Raw genomic sequence first — 22006 nt, 5'->3', positions numbered from 1 at the left:
CAATACAGTAATAAAACACTAAAGTATTTCAGTGAATTTTTCAACTGATAACTAATAAAATAAAATTATTAGAAAAGATGCCACAAGTTTTTTGGGGGCTGTATTTTTCTTTCAGTCTGTTTAATTAAAGTCACCGAGGGGGCTCTTCCTAGAGAGATAAGGAGGCTGGGTTTACTCTCTCATATTTCTCAGATGCTTCTTTGGAAGCAGGCTTACAAGTAGGTTTGCTTCCTTTGCCCCAAAGGAAGGGTAAGTCTTAGCTGCACCATCCCAGGACTAAATCAGGGAAGCCGCTGCATCTGGAGTCCTGCCCCATCCCTTACAGCAGCCATCTCCAGGACTGGTCTCCCCCTCGTCTTTCCCCTGCAAGCAGACACTGGTTTGGTGGGTGATGGGCCAGGTGGGCTTCATCCTTCCCCTATCCTTCCTTGGGAGCCAGCTGGGAGCTCCTGGTACCTCTTCTCTGTGCAGTTCTTGGGGTACATGTGGAGACCCCCTGCCTCTGTGCACAGGCTTTGGGGCAAGAGCATACCCTGCAAGTGGCAGAAGGAGTGCAGTGGTTTACATCCTGATTCCATACATGCAAAAAGATAGCATTTTGTGGCTACAGCAGTGAGCTCTCAATCAAAAATGACTTTAAGGTAAATTCAACAGCTTTACTGGGTTAAATAGTACCTTATTAACTCACGGTGTAGACTCACAAATTCCCCTTTTGACTACTTGGAAAAGAGTGTCAAGTCAGAAAATTTCAGGAGGTCAATTATAAGGTGTTTCCATCAGATCATCCTGTGTTGACTTGCTAGGTGGGTGGCAAAACCCATACCCATGACAAATACCCGGGATGGTTCAGTGCCCACAGCTGTGTGTTTGCACTATTTGCGGTGAGGGGTTGCCCAGCTCTGGTGCTGTCTGCGATGGCCGCTGAGCCTTCCTGCGGAGAGCAGAGGGAGAGCCAATGCCTGGTAAAACCCAGGGGCCCTTGGAAGTGGGGGTACCCCTGTTTTGCCTTCCTCCGTGCACTCCTGCTTCCCATCTGCCCTGCGCCTTAGGGTATGCATGTGCCATGGCAGTGGAGGTGTTTGTCTCGACTCTTCTGTGCATTTGACAGTCTTTTCGTCCATGTTTTTAGGGTGCTACATCGTCAGTGTGTGCTCAATGCAGGGATGGCCCTGTTTGTAACACACCAGGAAATTTTCTTCCTTGCGTGGGGCATCGTGCTGGAAATATGCCTGTCCTAATGCCACACGCGTTGAGCAGCACCAGCACCCCCTCTGCTTTATCTCACGTGGCGCTGTGTCCGTGTGCCCAAGCTGAAAATCTGGGCCCTGCATTCCCAGACTTCAGGGGTGATTTAATAGTTGCTACTTCTCAAATAATTATTTAGTTTGATTTAAATGTTGGGATAGAAACTTCATGGTGGAGAGAAGGAGTGCGTGTGTGAGTGTGTGAATGGGGTGGGAAGGCAGAAGAGGGTCTCAAATAGCAACCTGATCGGATAACCAAAAGGTTGCAGAGTTAAAATAAACAGGCTAATAGCCATAGCATATAGGGGGTGTGGGTGTGTATATGTGTGTGTGTATATATATTAAAGATATATTACTGAAAACTCAAAAATGTCACCACTGTTTATATTAAAGGAAAGCTGAGAGTTAAATGAGATGGGTAATCAGATGCCCGACATATGTTGTTTGGAATTGTTTATATGGCCAATAGTTATTAAAATTAATTATCCTTTTAATGCAGTCTTTTCACAATCATATTATTTTTTTTTTTTTTTCCCCCGTACAAAAGATATAGTCATTTCAAAACAAGCTAATATGGGCTCTTTGGAAGAGGCAGAACAAACAATACCAGGATGTATTCTGACATGGTCATAGGCTCAACATGCTGATAGAAAGCACCGAAAATCTCTGTCAACGGAGTATTTTGAGAACTAATGTAAATGACAAAAATGGGTTTTTTGTGTGTGTAAAATTCTGTCAAAAAAGTAAGGCACTGAAAAATCTGACATCTGTTTATCTGTTTATAGCTATGGCAAGATTACTCATATTAATTCTTGTTTAAAATGCCATATGAAGGAAAGGCATTTGTGCAAACAAGAGTCATATTTGAATTGTAGATCATGTCTTCACCATCTGTGAGAGCTGTTGGTGTTGCAAAATTAATGTGTTAATGAAATCACAATAATTTCTCTGAAGTAATGGATTCTGAAGCCTAGAATGACTATTTTTTGAACTTTGGTGTCTAGTGGTTTACAACTGGGAAAACCTTTCACAGCTTAATTAGTTCTGCAGCCTTACTTTAAAAAAAATTGGCTATGCCTTCACCACACCAATAGTAACACAGAAATGGATTAAATGGAAAGCAGAGAAACAAACAAAAATGAGCCTGCAATGCAAACTTTTTGCCGTAGTATTTGAAAAATTGCTAAATAGGCCCTTGCTTGCCAAGAAGTTTTACTCTCACTCAAAGTGACTCGTACACAAGAGTGGCCAAACAGCTCAGAAAATAATTCCCGCTTGCCGAAACATCACAAATTGGGACTATTCAAACCTCACACAAATGTCCTGACTATTTCCAAGTTTCTCCTTGGAATGAAGGGCAAAGGATGAATGACACTTTTTGCTTCATGATGCCATTTTAAAATACCACACCCTTTCCAACTTACTATTTGATACTCTTAATAGAATACTAAATGTTACAGTGTGCTCCAGTTTAGCAGAAATTATTTGCATTCATTTCCAGCAACTTTCCGAGTCCTTTTCCAGTTATACTTCTTGTGTAGCATGGCATCCCAGGCACTACAGGTGTGCTTAAATTACCACTGAGGAGTAATCACAGCTGTACTCATACAGATTTTGTATACTTAAATATGCGTGTTATAACAGTTTATGCCAGCTGAGGATTCTCCTCTGTGATATGGGTTTAAGATATATAATGTACCGTATAAGGTAGAACTGAGATCATGGGAGCCAGAAAAGGGAGTGGCATTCAATTCACCAATATCTCGGAGCAAAAAAAGCATAGTTTTCACAAACGTAACTATTTTTTTTCTGCTAGAAAAATAATGTGAGTATTTAGAAAGCAACTGAAAAATGACTTTTGAAATAACACTATGAAGAGAAGATTGCTTTTCTTACCTGATTTGATTTTATTACTGTGTTGTAGGTATGTGACTGGTGTAAGCACATAAGGCACACAAAAGAGTATCTGGATTTTGGGGACGGGGAAAGAAGGCTTCAGTTCTGCAGTGCAAAATGTCTCAATCAGTACAAAATGGACATTTTCTACAAAGAGACACAGGCCAATCTTCCAGCTGGACTGTGCAGTACATTACATCCTCCAGTCGAAAATAAAGCAGAAGGCACTGGGGTGCAGCTGCTGACTCCAGATTCTTGGAATATACCGCTAGCAGATGCTCGGAGAAAAGCCCCATCCCCAGCGTCTGCAGCTGGCCAAATTCAAGGTCCTGGACCATCAGCATCTACCACTGCCTCTCCGTCTGACACTGCCAACTGCTCTGTCACTAAAATCCCCACGCCAGTTCCCAAACCTATTCCCATCAGTGAGAATCCAAATATTCCACCAGTTTCTGTCCAGCCACCTGCTAGCATTGTGCCTCCAATTGGTGTCCCACCTCGCAGTCCTCCCATGGTGATGACAAACCGTGGGCCAGTTCCTCTGCCCATATTCATGGAACAGCAAATTATGCAGCAAATCCGTCCACCGTTTATTCGTGGGCCGCCTCACCATGCCTCAAATCCTAACAGCCCTCTGTCAAATCCAATGATTCCTGGAATCGGTCCTCCACCAGGTGGTCCCAGAAATATGGGTCCCACCTCTAGCCCCATGCACAGGCCGATGCTTTCCCCTCATATCCATCCGCCCACAACACCTACCATGCCTGGCAATCCTCCAGGCTTGTTGCCGCCTCCCCCTCCTGGAGCTCCTTTGCCCAGTCTTCCCTTTCCCCCTGTCAGCATGATGCCAAATGGTCCTATGCCTATGCCACAGATGATGAACTTTGGATTGCCATCACTTGCCCCGCTGGTGCCACCCCCGACTCTACTAGTGCCATATCCTGTCATTGTCCCTTTGCCCGTTCCCATCCCCATTCCCATCCCCATCCCTCACATCAATGACTCCAAACCCCCCAATGGCTTCTCCAGCAACGGCGAAAGCTTCATTCCGAGTACCTCCAGCGAGACGCCTGGGGCAAAGCCAACCAATAGCTCTTCATCCCCTCGAGAGTCAAAGCAAGGATCGTCTAAATCCTCTGACTCGTCACCGAGCTGCTCAGGCCAGTCCCTAAATCAAGCTCAAGTGCTTCAGGAGCACAGTAAAAATGAAGTTGTTGACTTGACTGTCAGACCTAGTAGTCCGGTGAACAGTAAATTTGGTTTCCCCAGTGTGCTACAGGGTCCACAGGATGGTGTGATAGACCTAACAGTAGGCCACCGGTCTAGGCTGCACAATGTTATCCACAGGGCTTTACATGCCCAAGTGAAGGTTGAACGTGAACCTAACAGTGTTGTAAATTTGGCTTTTGGTAGCTCAGACAAAAGGAACTGCAGTGACTGCAGGGACAACTGCAGCCCAGTTGACTCAAAAACGTTACCGTGCAGTGATGGAGCTCACTGCTGTCCTGTCTCCTTGGCCTCCGGCACGCCGGGACTGGAAGCTGGTGCAGCGGTGTGCAACGTCATTGTGAATGGCACGAAGAGCACGGAGGGTTCCAAGAACCCGGAGACGCCCCAGGAGCCAAAAAAGCCCCAGCCCCCAGAGGAGCTGGCGGTGAGCGAGCTGGAGTCTGTTAAGGAGAACAACTGCGCATCAAACTGCCATCTTGAGGGAGATGCTGGCAAGAAGACCGGGGAGGAGCCCCTTGCTGGGGGAGACAAACAGGACCCGAACCTTAACAATCCAGCAGACGAGGACCATGCGTATGCTTTGCGGATGCTGCCCAAGACAGGTTGTGTGATCCAGCCTGTGCCAAAACCAGCAGAAAAGACTGCTATCGCTCCGTGCATTATCTCAACGCCAATACTCAGCACAGGGCCAGAGGATCTGGAGCCACCATTGAAAAGGAGGTGTCTCCGAATTCGAAATCAGAATAAGTAAAGGTTTGTGTAATCACTACTGCCTTCCGTGTGAGTAGAATGAGTATTTTCAGGTATGAGGTCAAACTCGTGTGGATGTGGCCTTTGTGAAACAACATACAGATCCTGATTTACCAGCACTTTCACAAAACTATTGGTATTTATGTTTTAATATTGTTCTTTGTGTTGTATTGCATCTGTACTTGTCAGTACTCCATCCATCAGCAGCCTCATTACACTTTTGCTCACAGAACATTTCGTGATGGTGCTGGCTGTGAAATTATTGTGTTGTGTATGTCAAAGTCAGTGGGTTTCTGCCTAGGATACGGTTTAGGTCTGGGCCATTAATCTGCTTACTTATTCCAGCTGAGTTACACAGCAACTCAAGCCTTCATGATGATGATTGAAATTGCCCTACAGCATAGCATAGAGCAGGGCGACCCAGCTGCTTCCTGCTAGCTCAGATCCAATTGACTTACCAAATGGTCATCTCCAACCATCTTACTTTGGTCTGCCTCCAGACCGCACCCTGGCTTTCAGCCGGGCTGTTCTCCGGGGAGTGAGCCCCCTCTCCCTCAGCTTTCCTTCCTCCAGTATCGGTGCTTAGGGACTGCCTGCTGTTTGTGACCTGCCTGCTGTAGCTTATCTCAGCAAGACCTGTGCCATGGGGCTTTACTCTCTTACCTGAGGTATCTGCCTTTGGTGCAAGTCTCCCACCTTAGAAAAGCACGTTGAGGTTTCCCCCAGCCCTGCAGTTGTTATATGTGTGTGGTTCCTGGTCGGGCTGCGAAGCAAGGCAGAGATACGGGTAAGTCCACTAACAACCGTGGCTTGTCCGAGGACAATGCTCTAGAGGCAGAAATCCCCCACCCTTCATTCCTATTCCCAGCCTACTGAATCCCTCTGATAAAACAGCGTCTTTGTAAAACTGCTGGTTTAATATGTCTGTTGCTTCAAACCTATGAGCAAGAAACCAATGTAATTGCATTTGTTTAGATTCACAAGCGTGGAGAGCTTCTTTCAGGAAGAGGGAAAATGGTGGGTGTTGGAAGAAATCTGTTCAGCAGTAAAATACTGACGGTTTGCCGGATGTGGCTTGATGACATGCCAGATTTCATTACAATCCATGGAATATTCTGTAGCCTCCAGTAAATCCCTGTCCCTGGTGGCACAAATAGTGACTGCAGCGGTGCAATAGGAATATTGCCTTGAAGGGCTTGGCACCTACAACCGTAGATAGCAGCGCAGGCTGTGGAATCTGGGCCATTGCAACATCTCCCTGCTCCATCAGTGCAGGCTAATTGCACCATCAAAGATACCGCAGTATGGTCAGGACTCCCTTTTTATTTGTTAACGCCGCGTTCCCTGTGCTGGCTGCAGTGCCGGAAACATTACTTCCCTTGATCACAAACAGTATTTATTTACTTTCTTCAGCGGAACAGAACCATTATTCTTTGCTCTCGGCATGTGCTGACACATTTAAAAGATACATTTGTAAGAACAGAGGACAACTGTAACTTTCTTGGACTAACAACCAACATATACAATTACTCAGAAGTCAAATGAATATTTAAAATCTTTACACACTCCTAGGCCCTGCTAGTGGGGATCCCCCTACCCATCCCTGAGGTACGGATGGACTATATGTCCCTCTCAGCAGCGAGATCTTTATTGCAAACCCCAGTGTGCCACCTTTGGAGCTTGAAAGATTGTCTCTTCATAAATGTACGCATGCTTTTACCTAGAGGTCATGATTTGATCTAGTGAGAAGGCCGCTATTTGACTGTATCCCTTTTATTTAATTCTAGGAGAGCCGTGGTTAACCCATCCTTTCCCACCTTGCTCAGGCTCCCTATAGCTGTGGTTTGTTTCAAGCCAGTGCTAAGAGACTTGCACATTTGTGTGCTGACACTGTAGTCAAAGACAGGCTGGTTCTTAGCATCTATTTATGCTTGGCCAGACCATCCAGGCTGCAGTAATGCCACCTTTCCAAGGTCCCGATCCCAAAAAGGGTTTAGCATCATCCAGAGCCAAAGACCTAAAACTCAGAGAGAGTTCTGGCTTCACCGATTTGTGTATTTTTGCCTGTTGACACAATTATACATGACATCACTTCACAGATAGTATTTGACAGAGAAAGTGGGCAAACTGAACAGGCTGCATTAAAAAGGCAAGAAGGATGCTTTATCATTCAGTTATTGTCCTCAGCTCTTTGTATTCTCTAAATGTCAATAACTGCCACTGTGGTTATCCTCAGGAATAACCATTTTCCCATTCACCAAGGAAAGTTCTGAGGTTGCCAGGCAAGATTAATCTGACCCTATCTAGATATCTGGAACAAAGACACAGCTGAGCTAATTGTCTAAACTCTCTTTAAAATCAACCTCGAGAAGCAGACGCTTCAAAGAGACAGCTGAGCTCATCCTGAAGTCGACAACTAAGACAGCTCAGACAAATTGTGCCCTAGGAGTGCCTGTTTCTCCCTGCTGTGAAGGAAACTTAGGGTGACTGGCACAGACATAGATGTCCCCATAAACACTGAAAGTTAAAAGGCCCAGCCTAGGTGTCTGCTGTGCCTCTGGGGTTTGTGCAATAGCATAGCATGGCGATGGTTATTAGTCAGTCTGTGTTCATCCCCTTTCTCCACAAAAAGAAAAGAAGTAGCCTCTGTGCAGAAGAGATATGAGACCAGGATCTTTGTGTGCTTCAAGGGAAAGAGGATACCCAAAATACTCTGCAGAAATAAACAGCGTGATAACCATCTCATTCCAGTGGGTACCTCAGTGAAACGCGGGTGGGTTTTGAGCCTCTCAAGGCACGCACAAGTGATTTGTGCAGCTCTGATGATTGATTTGAGGTGAGGACTCTCTGGTTTCATGCAGAGCCCTCCTTTCACTCGTGCTGGTAATAGCCAGTCCAGGGGAGCAGGGGGGCTGCTTAGATTTCTGGCCTCCCAGCAGTCTGTCTGTGAAGGCTGCACAGGGCTCAGAGCCTGCCCGTGTCTGTGCAGAGGGGACGAGCAGGGGGAGCAGAGCATCGGTGCAGCCCCTTACACCGCAGCCCTGACCTCCGCAGTTCCCATGCGTTCCCCCTGCCCAGGCCTGGGGAGGGGCGGAGGTAAAACCCTGCCCCTTCGGCAGTCTGGTTGTGGGGAGGATCCCTTACGAGAGACTCCCAGCCTCACAGAAATTCTGCTAAAATACAAAGAGGGTAGGAGCTGCACTAATAATTGTGTTGACTTGAGCCCTTGGAGGTTTGTATTGATTGCACTGGCCACGCTAACCTGGGAGAAGAGAAAGTCCAGAGAATTGTCTTTTTCTCTCTTGCTCCCCACCTACTCTAATTGGAAAATCTGAACATATTGCCCTAATGTGCAACTTCTCCTGATTTTTTTTTTTTCCCATCAAATTGTATGAAAAGAAGGAAATTAGCCAAATATTTTTACACTAGAGTTCTGGACAGACAGATTGAATTCATGTAATAGCAACATGGACTCTCTAAAAAGGAATCAATGTAAGCATGACCTTTTCGGGCAAGTTGCCAAACTCTGGATTATTTAATGTACCAATTACTTGATTATTGGAAGTGCTAATCAGCAACATAATCCTTGATGTTAAAGTTTAGTCTCTTCATCAGGATGTGGACTGTCAAGCTGTTCTAGCTTGATGCAGTTCGAAGAACCAGCAAAAGATGTCTCAGTGCCAAAGTCCTACTATGATAAAGGAACGAAGCTAGGAAGAATATTCTGTGGAGTGTTATTTTTTCAAGTTTGAGCAACGTGAGTTTCTAAAATTAGCAGTGTTAGTGTTGCCTGCCTACATGCTTTATATCCAGGCGGGATCAGTTTTAACCCTCCAGTTTTGGTATCAAGGTTTCCTAAAGCAAATAAATGGAAACACTAAGGTCTGCTTGGATTTAACATGATAGCTATGGTAAACTAAATTAGAAAATTAAGTGGCAGACGTTAAACTCACAACTAGCTTCTGTGTATGTGTGTATGTGTGTGTGTTGACTAATCCTATGTTGGGGGCAGAAGGGAGTTTTTCTGCTTGTGTCAGCAGAATTTCTCCCAGAAGTAATGGAAATAGTAGGAGTATGGCCACCTACAGAGCCAACCCGTATGTCCTGGAGTCAGCATCTGCTGAGTTACAGGCCCGAACCTCCAGCTGTCTAGTCCATACGTTGTAGTCGTAAACATATACAACATGCAGAATGGTCCAGTTCAGAGCAGAAGTAATATATATCCCACTGTGAGCTCCCCTGCCCATAATGGTCCAGCACAAGATTTCCTGCTCTGGTCAGGATTCCTGAGGCAAGGGGCATAGCTATTAACCTCCCTTTCTGCCTTAAGAGTTTTTATCGCTCCCCTGTCACTGTAGCATCTATCCACCAGCATCTTACCCTGCCCTCCTTGCTCTGATCAGGATAGAATTTGACCTTAAAGGTATACTTGAAAACAGATTTTATGTATTTAAACACATTTTTATGATAATAATCTTCCTTGACACAGTACTATGGGCCAGAGCCTTAGCTAATTTTAACTGGATATAGTTCCACTGGTGCTAAACTAATTTAAATCAGCAGAGTAATTGGACTCGTACACTTAACACCTACTCTTCTGGTTCAGAAGTTTTCCTTCACCTGGCTTCTTAAGAGCCTACAGAAATTTTTCCATTCATCCGAAGTGGGAGAGGAGAGACTGTTAACACCACAAAGCCTTAAACACATTTGCTTGGAACTGCAGCTTTGCCCTTGAGAGCTGCCTGGCTCTAGCAGTGTGATCTTACATTTCAAAATTGCCTGTGTAGCTTCTCAGATATATTAAATCAGAAAAAGGATTTCCCAGAGAAAAAAAAAAAAAAAGGTTCTCAAAATGGTGAAGTATAAAATGACATACTTCCAGAGTGGCTTTCAGCTCCCACATCTTGCTGCCGGGGTGTGGGAGCGCTAACTTCCGTCTCAGTGGCAGTAAATAGCAGGCTCGTGCTACGCTGCCGTAGATCACTGCACGCTCTTAGAATCAGAGGAACAAGTACTCGTCTCTGATGGGTTCCTCCTGCTTTTCTGTAAAATCTCCTAGGGCATGTGTTTCAAATATGAAATCTGATTCTTGAACCCAATTTAGAAAATAACTACACCTGGTCTGATTTGCAAAGGTAGTGAGCATCTAGGGCTGCTGGCAAACAAAACACGGGGCCAGAACTTCAGCCAGAAAAAAATGCCGTAGCTCGATAGACAGACCCACAGAAATTTGCAGAGCCTGCGGCTCCTGGAGGCTGTAGCCTACCTGACAGCTCCCAGAACCTGGGACCACTGACTTCAGAGATCATTTCGGTGCTTACTTGTCCGTATTAGTTTTAATTCTCCTGTGAAATGAAAATTATTTGAACTGAAATAAGCATCTTATCCATGCCATTCCTTAAGCTGGTACAACCGACATTCATATTGAAACGACGAGTTACTCATAATTCTTTGCCAGGCTTTAAAGACTGACCAGGCACTTTCATATGTATAAGGCCTAATGTTCCTCTTATTTAAGTTGGTGCAAAGCCGATTTGGCTGCATTCAAAAGTGTTAAGTGTAAGATGGGCATAGGGGGAGACTAGCTCTCCATCACCCTGTTCTTGTGCTGTCGAGCTACCAAAGTCAGTGGCACAGGGCAAGTTTAGGGGGAAAAAAAGCACAAGTCATGATTAAATATAGAGTCCCTAACAACAAAGACCATAGTAAAACAGACAGGCATAGTAAAACAGACAGGCACCCTTGTAAAAACGTCATCTGAGACAACAATTGCCTTTACATTCAGAGGCCGAGATCCTGGACAGTGTGTGTCTGGTTGCCACTGAAATCTGATAAGGAGCTAAGCACCTAATAGCCTTTGTGAAGCTTGACCCTGAAACAACCATGGCCAACTTCAGTGCGGAGCAGTGAGCTCTGAACAACTGCAAGGAGCTTATAAACTATTTCTCAGAATTACAAGCAATACCTGAAAGTGGGTCAGAAAGGAGCAAAACACTTCTGAGGGCTGTGGTTGCAAAAAAGCTGGACATAATCAAGCAGTGAGCAGTAGATTTTAAGATAAAATTAAATCCTTGTTAAAAAAGCAGTGGGAGAGTCAAGCAAAGCAGAAGCAAAGCTGTTTGAGCAAGAAACCAGGAGGAAATCAGACGGTGGCAAGCAAGCTTTTCTGAAGCACTTTTTGTTTCCAGATTACCTGCTGAGTCTCTCCCTGTCTATTTTTAGGTCCCATAGAGCAAAACAGGCAAGCTAAGCACATTCCTAGGTGCCTCCATCAGTCGAGGCCTCATGGCTGAGTCCTACAAATCATTACCTTATTTACACTATTTTGATAATGAGCTGCATTTCACTCCGAGGGCCAGAGGTTGTGTTTGGAAGCATGTGTGATCATCTCGTGAGAGCCGTGAATCGAGGTAACCTCTGACATTTTACAGAACCCTCAACTATTCAACATTTGCTTCTACCATGAAAATTACAGCTAATTAAATATCTGGGCTTGATCCTGTGCAGTACTGTGCGCACTCAGCACTCGGTGCCTCTAATGCAAGTTGAAGGCCCTCGGCATGTTACAGACCGAGGTCCTGCCTCTGACTCATTTGCATGGCTTTACTTCCCCAGACACGATTTTGGTATTTGAAAAGAATGGTATTCCTGTACAACATGTGTCTCAATTTGTAACGATATCCTCCCTGCAGCTGGCTTGCTTTTCCAAGTGTTTCTGAAACATTACTGTCTTAAATTCGAGCCAACCTACAATAACAAATTATCTAGAGGCAAAGAGGCTGAATTGCGTTTGTTGAGAGGACGGCCCCACTCTCTGCTGCACTCCATCTTCCAGTCCTGATTTCGGACTTTCAGGCTGTGTAATGTAATTATTTTCTATGGGAGCACACATTTAAAAAAAAAAAAATAAAGAAAAAAAAATTGGGGTTTTAGGGATTGGGTAGTGCAGAGTGAAATAACTATCAAGTTCTGACCTCTCTGGAAAGATCTGCATCCCATCATCGGCCGATTGATACTGAAACCTATGGTTAGAGCAATTTTCAGCTATTTATTTGGACCCACGTGGTTAAATGTAAAACTTTGTGTTGCCTGCTTATGCTCCAAATATTTGTAAGCTTTCATGAACCACTTGTGCTGCCACTTCTAAGTTGCTTATCCAAAAGGAGGGGGAAAAAAACCTTTCTCACAGGAGTTCTCCAGTTGAGAGATGCTTGAACACTAGTACAAAAGAAAAGATACATGATGAGGTCACTGAAAATTTTAATTCTGACCCTACCTTTCAAAGTACAATTAAAATACCAGTTCCGTTTTATTTCAAGCAGTTTACTGATTATTGCTGACCTGGTTATCTTGGTGGTAAAAATATTGTTCCTGGTTTCTTGGGGTGGGTAGAGGAGGTGGAAAATAGAGAAAATCTAAAACAACGTTTGGTTCCAACACAGGTCTCTCAGTGGCCAGCAGTGCTGGGGATAAGGGAGATGCCCTAAGCTGCCTGGCACTGCACCCAGGTCTATGCCAGGTCTCACCCGCTTGTTCCTTATGTGTTCTGGGTGGGTTTTTCCTTTTCCTTCCCCCACAGTATCATCTACCTGACATTTTGGCCACCTGAACATGCCCCCTTGGCTTTGGATGAGTCTGCATCTGCTCTTGCTTAGACTGAAACAAACCAGGATGGGGGTTGTGAAAACCAGGGAGAAACCCCATGGGGACGGTGGCAGGCATGCAGCCCTGGATGGTTACGGACAGAGGGGTTGTTCGTGGGAAAATGGGAAAAAGATGATTGCTTCCTGATATGGGATGCTGAAACTTTTCACTAAAAAGATTCAATGCTGCTTCTGCAAAAAATTATTGTTATTTTTATTATTGTTGTTGTTATTATTTTGTGGCCCACAATAGTATTTCAGACGAAGGAGCCAGGCCCAGGCGTAACGCAGGTGAGGAGGAGGACTCTCACAGGGAGCTACGGGCTGGTGCTCAGCAAGACCCCCGTCCTCACCATTCGTCTTTCTCCACACCCAGAGTTAATCTGCCTTTTTCTGACTATTTATCTGGTTTTACTGGAGAGATCAGCTTGGATAAGAAAACTGAGAAGCACCTCAGAATAGCCAAAAGCCTAGTGGTTTGGGCCCACAGGAGGCTGCTGAAATTCAAGTTGAAGTTTCTATTCTGATTCAGACAAAATCGGAGGCTTAAAGAAGGGTTATCACATCACAGTGGTTGCCTGTTTTCAGGAAAGGAGAGCAGAAACTGTCTGGATTTGGTTTTCCTACTGTTTTAGTTTTTATGTTTTGTTTTTTTGTTTGTTATTTTTTTGCAAAAAGATCCTTGCAAAGTTTCAGTGCAGAATGGGAGAATTAGTTGAAAATTTGGCTGTTTTTTTAAAAGGAAAATCATATTTTCTGCCACATCTGCACATGAAGCATTGGTGGGGCAAAGCAAACTCTTTATAGGTCTGCCAAATACACTGGTGCTGCACTAACTGGAGGGCAATGGGCTGCCTTGCTGTTATGGAGATATACCCGGCTACCCCAGTGTAAAGCAGGGTCTGGCCCAGGCAGGCTCCGTGACATGCCATAGGGGCCATGGCCGGAGACAGTGGGTGCTACAGCTGAGATTACAAGTCCAGAGTTGTGGTGGCATTTTACTCTTTGCATGACTTGCGTATGTACCTCAAAATGCCCCAAAATGTAAACCAGAGACTCTCTGTCAGTGAAAGCCTGGAGAAAGATGGTGCCATGGGGCTGGGCAGGAGGGCCTGGTTGACGTTGGTTTTGTCTTTAGTTCAGATTGAAAGTGAAGGAGAATTTCATGAACCTGCTGAGCAATTGTTCTATAAAAGGTTAAACCATGAGAAACTTCTTTGAAGTGGTGAAAAATTATATCAAGTGAATATTTAGAGAGCTTCTGGGGAGAAAGTGGTATAGGTGGGGAAGGAAGGACGACAATGGCAGAGAAACCTGACAGCAGCACCGATGCTGAAATCTGGGGAACTGGGCACAAATGTTCATCTTAGCCTACCAAGACTGGTCTCCTTTGCCTCCCTCCATGGCTGGTGGATAGAGAGGCTCTTCCCAGATGTGTTTCAGAGCACCTAATGCAGTGCCTGCTCTGGAGCACCCCTGGGCATGGGAAGGAGAATGAGGACACTGGTCTCCCTGGGTTAAAGTTCGTGAGCCCCTGACTCTCCTCTTCCGTTACCAGAAGGAGAGAAAAGGAGAAAGCAGTGCGATTTGGTGGGGAGCTGCTTTCACAAAAACCTTGACAGTGATGGTAACATGAGGAAATGGAAATTTAAAATGCTGTGGCATGGCTTCCTGGTGGCAGCTGTTTTGCCCAGGAGAAGCCAAACCTGAAGGGTGGTGCCGTGTCCCCTGGGTCTGCGCAGAGCAAGTTGCACGGTGAAGTTGCATTGCTGCTTTGTGGTACAGGGGAGGATTTACAGCAGCCCAGGCCATTCTCCCCAAGTATGTGGCTGCTCTCTGCTGAACTTAGGGAATCCTGTTTCCACTGGCTATGAAGAAGAGCTGCATGCTTACCCAGGCCAAGACCGTACTCCTATTTTGGGGGGAGCACTGTCTTTATGAAGTATATAATGGAGGGAAGAAACTACTTTTCCCTTTGCCTTATGCTGTGGAGCCTGGGGCTGGAACAAACTCTGCTGCTAGATAGCTGCATTTTGAACAATCATCACCAGATTTGAATGGTGTAGAGGGCTTCCTTTCTGCCTCATTTCTCTTCAGTGAACTGGCTGCCTGGTAAATACAGGAGTGTGGAGCCCACATATTCTTGGTGGCTCTCAGGGTCTCTTCCACAGTGATGATTCCTTTGCTGCCTCTTTTTAAGAGACGATTTTCCCTTGGGCCACGCAGGAGCACGAAGGAGAGCCTGGAACTGTATTTCCTCCATTTCCTTGCTACGTAACAAGGGCATGGTGACATACATCCCTGTTCCTAACTTCACTAGCTAGTTTCAGGGTGCGATTTAACATACATTGAATGAGTTTAGTGAGAGACAGTACTAAATGTACCAGCAAGGGGCTGAATGTAGATGTAAACTGGTGAAATTTCCCCAAAGGCTTTTCTAGGAATAGATGCAGGGAAGCAGGAGTCAGCACACAACAGATCTTCTGTTTTCCAGTTCATGTTTTTACTTCAAGGTCCTTCCCTGACTACAAGGCGGCTGGATATGATTGCAAGCACGGCCTCTGGTGCATCCCTGCAACAATTCAATCACAGAGCTGGGGGTGACTAAGCTGTCCCTACCACTTCTTCTGCCTAGGCATAAAAGGAGGGCAATTCCCAAGCCTCTTCCCCAATGCATTCCTTGAAGTCACAATGTCTGCTCAGATTACAGCTCGCATTTCAGTAGGCGGGAGAGCCTGAGTTGCCTATCTGACCCAAAGTTGAGAAGGATCCATAGCTTACAAGACCAGAACAGAAGGAAAACACCACCTTCAAAATAAAGGGATGGTGCTTAAGGACCCTGCTTGTTATCCCATTCGTGCTAAAGGCCTCCCCTGACTCTTGCAATGTGGCATCCCTTCAGTTAGCTCATGGAAAGATAAATCATCAAGTATTCAAAGGGAAAGGTTTTAATGAAGAAGCTTGAACTGCTTTAAGAATTGCTAAGAAAAAAAATAAAACAAATTACAGAACTATTACAAGTAACAGATGATTCCAGAGTGTTTCCAGGGCTGAGCTTGCTCCCATGCTGACTTTAGCTGCACTCTTGTGGTTTATCTTCAGAGCAGTTTCCCTGAGAAAATAATTGCAGTGCCTTTACTCTAGGGCCATGCTTGTCCCAGATGAACTAGGCCTCTTTTAGCACATCAGCATTCATTGTCCGGGTGAATTAAGTGCTGTGCTAAATGATGGAAACTCTGCCCTGCCAGCCCACATCAACGGTTGCCCCAGCCCTCCCCACCCAGTCTCTAATTTTCTTCTGAACAATATGATGTGAATCTGGAGACAGAAATGCTCAATGGAGTGCAGAATGAGGGGGAAGCAACCATGGAAAAAACCGTGTGTGTCTGCATGCATGCGTGTGTCCAAAGCCATGTCAATGACATGGCCCCTCTGAGGAGGTAGGACACGACTGGGGAGGGCACTGGGTAGAAGCAGCTATTTCTGGTGGCTGTCACTGCCAGCAGGAGTGTGCTGCCAGCGTGGCAACACTCGGCTCATGGGACAGCACTGGGAGCGGGCATGCAGGGATCAGTGCTTGGATATGGGGGAGCAGGAGAAGGAAATGCCTTCACAGCTGAGCTACGGAGCTCCTCAGCGTGGAGGCATGAAGGGGGAGTGGAGCAAGGAGCACTTAGAGCAATTGGCTGCACCAAGCAGGGCCAAGCTTCCCACCACAGCGGTCCCAGGGTCTGCGCAGGACCAAGGGCTGTAGGTCTGCAGCAGCCCCTGGAAAGAGCTGGCTAGCTGCAGAAAGGGAGGAGGGAAGCTTGCTGGGGAGGCTTTGCCCTAGTTGCCAAACTGTCCTGCCAAGCTTTAACTCTTGTGTTGTTTTGAGCAAGGATTTAATTCCTCACGTGTCAGGGAATAAACCAAAGAGGAGGCTCTGCATTGGTGCAGCCTGTTTCATAGCTGCCCATTGCTCAGGTTACGACTAACAGCCGTACAGGACGTCAGTGTGGCTCTCACCTACTGTTCGGAGGAGCACTGCGTCGCTATCTGAGCCCGCACAGGTGAACCTCCAAGTCATCTGCCTGAGCTGGGTCATCCTCCAGTTGAGTTATTCTCCTTTTGCCCCCCTGCATTGACAGTGGGGCAGAAATGAGCCTTCCTACTTGTTCTCTTTCTGTCATCTTTTCCGTGCTGCCTCCTGGTGCTGGAACTACAGCCTGCCTCTGACTTCTAGGTGGTCTTCCCTCCCAGGATCAGCCCAGACCTGCTTAGCTTTGGAAAGCAGGCAAAACCCAGTGTGCTCACCTCAGTGCAACTCACATAAGCTCAACTCCGTGGCTTTATGCTTATAAAAATTCTTCTTTTGCGGCTGACGCAATTTTTCTATCTGATCAGCAATATTTGATGTGTGTTGAGGGCAAGTTCAGCTGGGGTGAGGAGCATATGTCACTCCCCTAAAAAGTAATTTGCTTTTTGGGGGAGATATAAATAGCTGACTTTATTGTGCTGGTCATGCACGCTGGTGTTGGCACGAGGTGGATAACGTCTAACTGTGAAGTGGTGATGACTAGTGTGTTCTCATTTCTTCATAAAACATTGCATGCTATGCCTGATATGGATTTTTATTCTGTCACTTGATCGCTACAAAGATGCATTCATCAAACGCAATGACTGCCATATGAGCCAATCAACAGGGAAGGTCCTTCTCTCCAATCTGCAGTCTGTGACATTGAGTCTATCTGCAGTAGGGGAAAATAGACAGGACTTACAAAGCTAGCTGACTGCTCCAGGCAGAAAGCATCAAGAGCAAGGGAACTTCTTTATGCCCTCCCTCCAAATCACTTATCAGTCTGTGCTATGCCATGCCATTTGAGACTGATTAGTGAGGGATGGAAATTCATTTCCATTGATGTATGGAAAGAAAGGAGCAGGCAAAATACCTGAAGTGCAGAATGAAGTTTCATACAGACGTTACACATTTTGTTTTCTCTGCTTCCCTTTTTAGTTAATCTCAGAGCAAGATTTCAGGCCAAAAAGTGACAGAAAGCAGTTGTGTACTTTATGGGGAGTACTTAGTAAGTGGATACATCCCAGTTCTCAGTCTAGTTCTTGTCCACAGCTCTCTGTACACACAAAGCTGCTCATCCTGCTGGGCACGTTGCCTGAAAGCCCAAATGTTACTCCTTAACCTAGATATAGTGGTCTCCATGCTCTGGGACTTTTTATGTTGGTCAGCATATTCAATGTGCCTTCCAGTCTCTGCTTTGAGAAGGGTGGAGGTTTGGCAGGGGGATACAAGCACAGTGACGAGAGGGAACGCAGAGGAGCCAGTGTGAAGGGGAGATCGTGGAGCAGACTGAGAAGAAAAATGACCCAGCACCAAAATTAAGGCCGATAAGTACTTTTGAGTTTCAGTCCAAATCTTTAGGGGACAGCAGATCCCATGCAAGGAGACAGAGTCCAAAGCATGCTGTGTAGAGTGAGAGGACAGTCCCTGCTAGGCAGTCTACATGGTTGACTGACAAGGGAAGTAGAAGCACATGAGGCCATGGTGTATCACCCAGTAGCGCCTAGATAAACTAAGGCATCAGGAGCTTATAACCACTGGAATGTTGTTACTTGCATTAGATTGATGAGAAGGTGATTCAGGTTTTCAAAATTGCGATTCCAAAGATTTTCGTGACCTTGGCCTTCACCACTGGCAAAGCTCACCTTATTTCAGGGGAGGTATCATGCAACTTTCTGAAGGCCTCCAATCAATAAAGCTGTGTTTGCTCCAGTGTTGTTCAGGCAGTCAAAGCACCAGTGGGCTTCAGAAGGGGTTGTCTGAATAAGTCCTGTGGGATGCATTCCTTTTTTGTGTCCTAAAAAATGAGAAAAGAAAGAAAACAAAAGCAGTCAGTACATCTGGTCAGGTAACAGGAGAAAAATGGACCTGGAAATGAGGACCAGGATAGAAAAAGGGAACAACTGGAAAGTTAAATTCTTTGCCTAATTCTGTGATCTGCTCTAGCGGGATCTGGAGGGTTTGGTTCTCATCTCATACATGGTCCATGGAAATGTATGCGTTCAACGCTGAAAATATTAGATCTTGGTAGCAGTTTACCTTAGTAAGAGTAATGCTTAGTTCTACTTTGGGTCCTAAAATGCCTTTATTTGAATTCTGTTTGCCATGCTACTCAGTGTCCATCACCATGCTCTGCTGGTTGTGACCCCCTGGCTCTGTAGCTGCTGTGGTGGTGGTACAAGACTGGTTGCAGACCTCTCGCAAGAGAGGACTGAGGAGGTTGTGGGGAACTCCAGCCCAGCCTCCCTCACTGCAGCTGCGTTTTGCTGTGTTGAGCATACATCTGTCATTTTTATGACTACGGATTTGGGGAAAGGCCAAGAGGGGCATCTTCAGCTTGCATGCATAGCACAGATAGTACCTACAGAGTTAGCTCTGTTAGTGGGAGATGCATATTTACGTGAGAGTGGAGCTGTCTTTGGGTACCATCCCAGTTTCTCTGTCAGACCAATGAGCCTTGTGTCTCTGGGGAGCCCTGGCATGTGTGGTGTTCCCCATCTATCCCCATCTCAGGTGCTTGGCGGTCCTGGTCCAAATGCTTCTCCTTCTCTGGCTCCACTTTCCCACCTGTGCCATGCAGAGAGTGGTACATCCCAGCTCTGTAAAGCACACTGAGATCAAGGGGTGAAGTGTACTGTATAATTGCAAAGTATCATTATTCACCCGTGCTCTTGTAGGATGAAAGGCGCTCTATGAAACCCAGAGAATAAACTATTATTATATCGGTTTCCAGCTTTTTATTACAGGAATTCCTCCATCTTCCTTTCCAGCAACCTCAGAGGCTGCGGGTACCGACAGCCCTCGCAGCACGAGGGGCAGCCGAGGCCAAAGCAGTGGACTTGTCTCTCTGCCCGGCTGCCCGCCCAGCGTGAGGCTGCGTGCAAGCTCAGGCGGTGCCCAGCCCACCTGCGATGAGTCTCCCGCTGCTTGCCCTGACCACCTCTGCTTGTCTGCTTTGCAGGAACGGTCGCCGGCAGGGTACCTTGCATGGAGAAAGGGAGCAGAGCAAACCACGTCACTCCACCGAATGACACCAGCTGGTCCGCTCACCACCCCCTCTGGCTGAAAGTCCAGCAAAGAAAGCAGCTTCCCGTCACAAAGCCCCTCCGAGGAAGCCTCGGTCCCACGGGTGCCTTTGACCCAGAAGACAGCACATCATGGACCCACACAGTGTGCTCAGCATTCCTGCGACCACCCCTCTTCTCCTCCAAGGAACGCTTTTTCCTCTTGGTTTCTTGCTGGGGGGGATTTTTCACCCTGGTTTCAAAAACCACACGGACCAACATAGGTACTTTTCCCTCTCTGACTTCAAAGTTCAGATATTTGAGACTGGACAATGATACGGATTTTTTTTTTTTATTTTTTTTTTTTCCTTCGAAAAACTGCTGTGGTTTTGCTGCTACACTAAGAATCGTGATTTGCATTGTATGGTTTTGGACCTATTCAAGTTTTGATGGGGGAAAGGGGTAATACTGGAGTAGCAACACTTCAGAGTCATCTCTGTCCTACCCATGATGCACTTTTAAATGAAGAGTTAGAATATTTTATTGGCTAATATACTTTCCTTGTTATTTTTACAAAGGCCACCTTTATCCTTTCTAATGCCATATTTTCAGTGTTACACTTTTATGGCTTTTAATTTTTGATTTGACAGATGTAAGAAGCAGCATGAATAGTTTATACTGTGGTTTTTCAGAGACTGAATGCCAAGAGAACTCAGTAAATGTTTATTCTTCTCAGCTTTCTCTTTAAATTCCCCTAAATAGCGCCCCATTTGGGAACAGAGCAAGAGTGTTGAACTAAAGACCAAAATTCCCTCAAGGTGTAAAATAATCTGAGGGGAATATTTGCTGGGCGTCACGAAAGACTTGGATGAAATTTCAACCCTGATGGTTTTCAGTGATCCAGGAAGGCAGTGAGACAATCTCTCCATATGCATAGCCCTTTCATGATAATTAGAATGGTATGGACAAACCAATGAAAACAAGGGTAAAGTGAGAAAGATCCCCCATGATTCTGTTTCACTGTTTGCTTTCTCCTGTCATGGTTAAGAGAAATGTGCAATTCGATCCTCAATCAGTGGGTGGAGGATAACAGGGTAGAATTTACTTGTGTGCACTTGTACAGTTGTAGCCAAGAGTCCAAAAGTACACTAGAGCATGTTATACTGGCACTGAATTGGTAAGAGAGTCGTGGAGTATCCCATTCTGACAAAAACAAAAAAAAAAAAAAAAGAAAAGAAAAAAACAACAAAAAAACCCAGAAAAAAAACACAAAAAAATCAAAAACAAACAAAAAACTTAAAAAAAATCAGATCACCTTGTGATTCAGTGTAACTGTTTACTAACTCGAATAAAGCAATTGTTCACTCTCGAGTGTTCAGAGTACACCTTTTCTATAAGGCTGCTGCGGGGAAGTGAGGAGCCGTTTGCAGGAGCAGTGTCTCTGACGGTGTCAGCGGTGTTGGGAGCAAGGGAGCAGAGTCAGTTGAACCAGAGCCTTGTAGTGATGGTGCACTATGAGCACTATGTATATACTGTATTTCTATATTTTCCTTTGTACAGATTCACTTAAGTCAAGCTACTGTTTTACAGGTGCTCCTTATTTATTAGAGCTGTGAAAGCTTGGAAAACACACCGGGCGAGTAAGCTCGCTTTTTAAAAAAAAAAACAAAAAAATGACAAAAAAACAAAAAAGAGGGGGAAATCCAACAACTCCTGAGTCTAGGGAGAGAGCTCAAAGAGATACTGATGCAACATCTTCAAGAGAGCAAGAATCTGCAGCGCCCTCAGTGTGCTCTGCTTTCCTTTTGGGCTTGCAACGCTTTTCTCTCTCCCCGACTGGTGTCAGATTTATTAAAACAAAATAAATCTCCAAGAAAAAAAAAATGCACTTAAATGTGCTGTTGTTTTATTTTTTTTTTTCCTTTTTGTGCATGCGGTTATTCATTCCTCCACCTGCCTGGTCACAGATCAAACAAAACTCAGTCTGAAGTCTCAGCAAAATATGTGTAAGTGTTCTTGGAGGCGGTATCTATGTCCCTTCCATTTTCACTCCTCCCTCGTCACCTCTCAGTTTCTGCAGTGTTCAAGGCGTGGGGGGAAAAAAACCCTGCAGTTAGCACAGTGCAGAGTTAGGTCCTGATCTTAGAGAAGAGCCCTGGATGGATGCGCTGGCTGCAGCTT

General features: G+C 45.5%; 1 protein-coding gene across 2 annotated transcripts in view; it reads left to right on the top strand.

Moving 5' to 3' along the window:
• SOBP (sine oculis binding protein homolog) overlaps positions 1 to 21709 on the top strand; it is a 115120-nt gene extending 93411 nt beyond the window's left edge. For both annotated transcript variants that reach the window (XM_087776198.1, XM_087776197.1), the window contains 2 exons: positions 3169 to 5123; positions 19783 to 21709. In XM_087776198.1, the coding sequence (XP_087632324.1) occupies positions 3169 to 5121 (1953 nt within the window). In that variant the 3' untranslated portion in view covers positions 5122 to 5123; positions 19783 to 21709. The remainder of the gene's footprint in view (positions 1 to 3168; positions 5124 to 19782) is intronic.
• Positions 21710 to 22006: the final 297 nt, after the last annotated feature.

This window comes from Nipponia nippon, unplaced genomic scaffold (genome assembly GCF_047370975.1).
Source record: "Nipponia nippon isolate SJK-2023a ecotype South Korea unplaced genomic scaffold, ASM4737097v1 scaffold_4, whole genome shotgun sequence".
In the NCBI taxonomy this organism is placed as follows: Eukaryota; Metazoa; Chordata; class Aves; order Pelecaniformes; family Threskiornithidae; genus Nipponia; species Nipponia nippon.
This window is presented reverse-complemented; position numbering and strand designations above follow the sequence as displayed.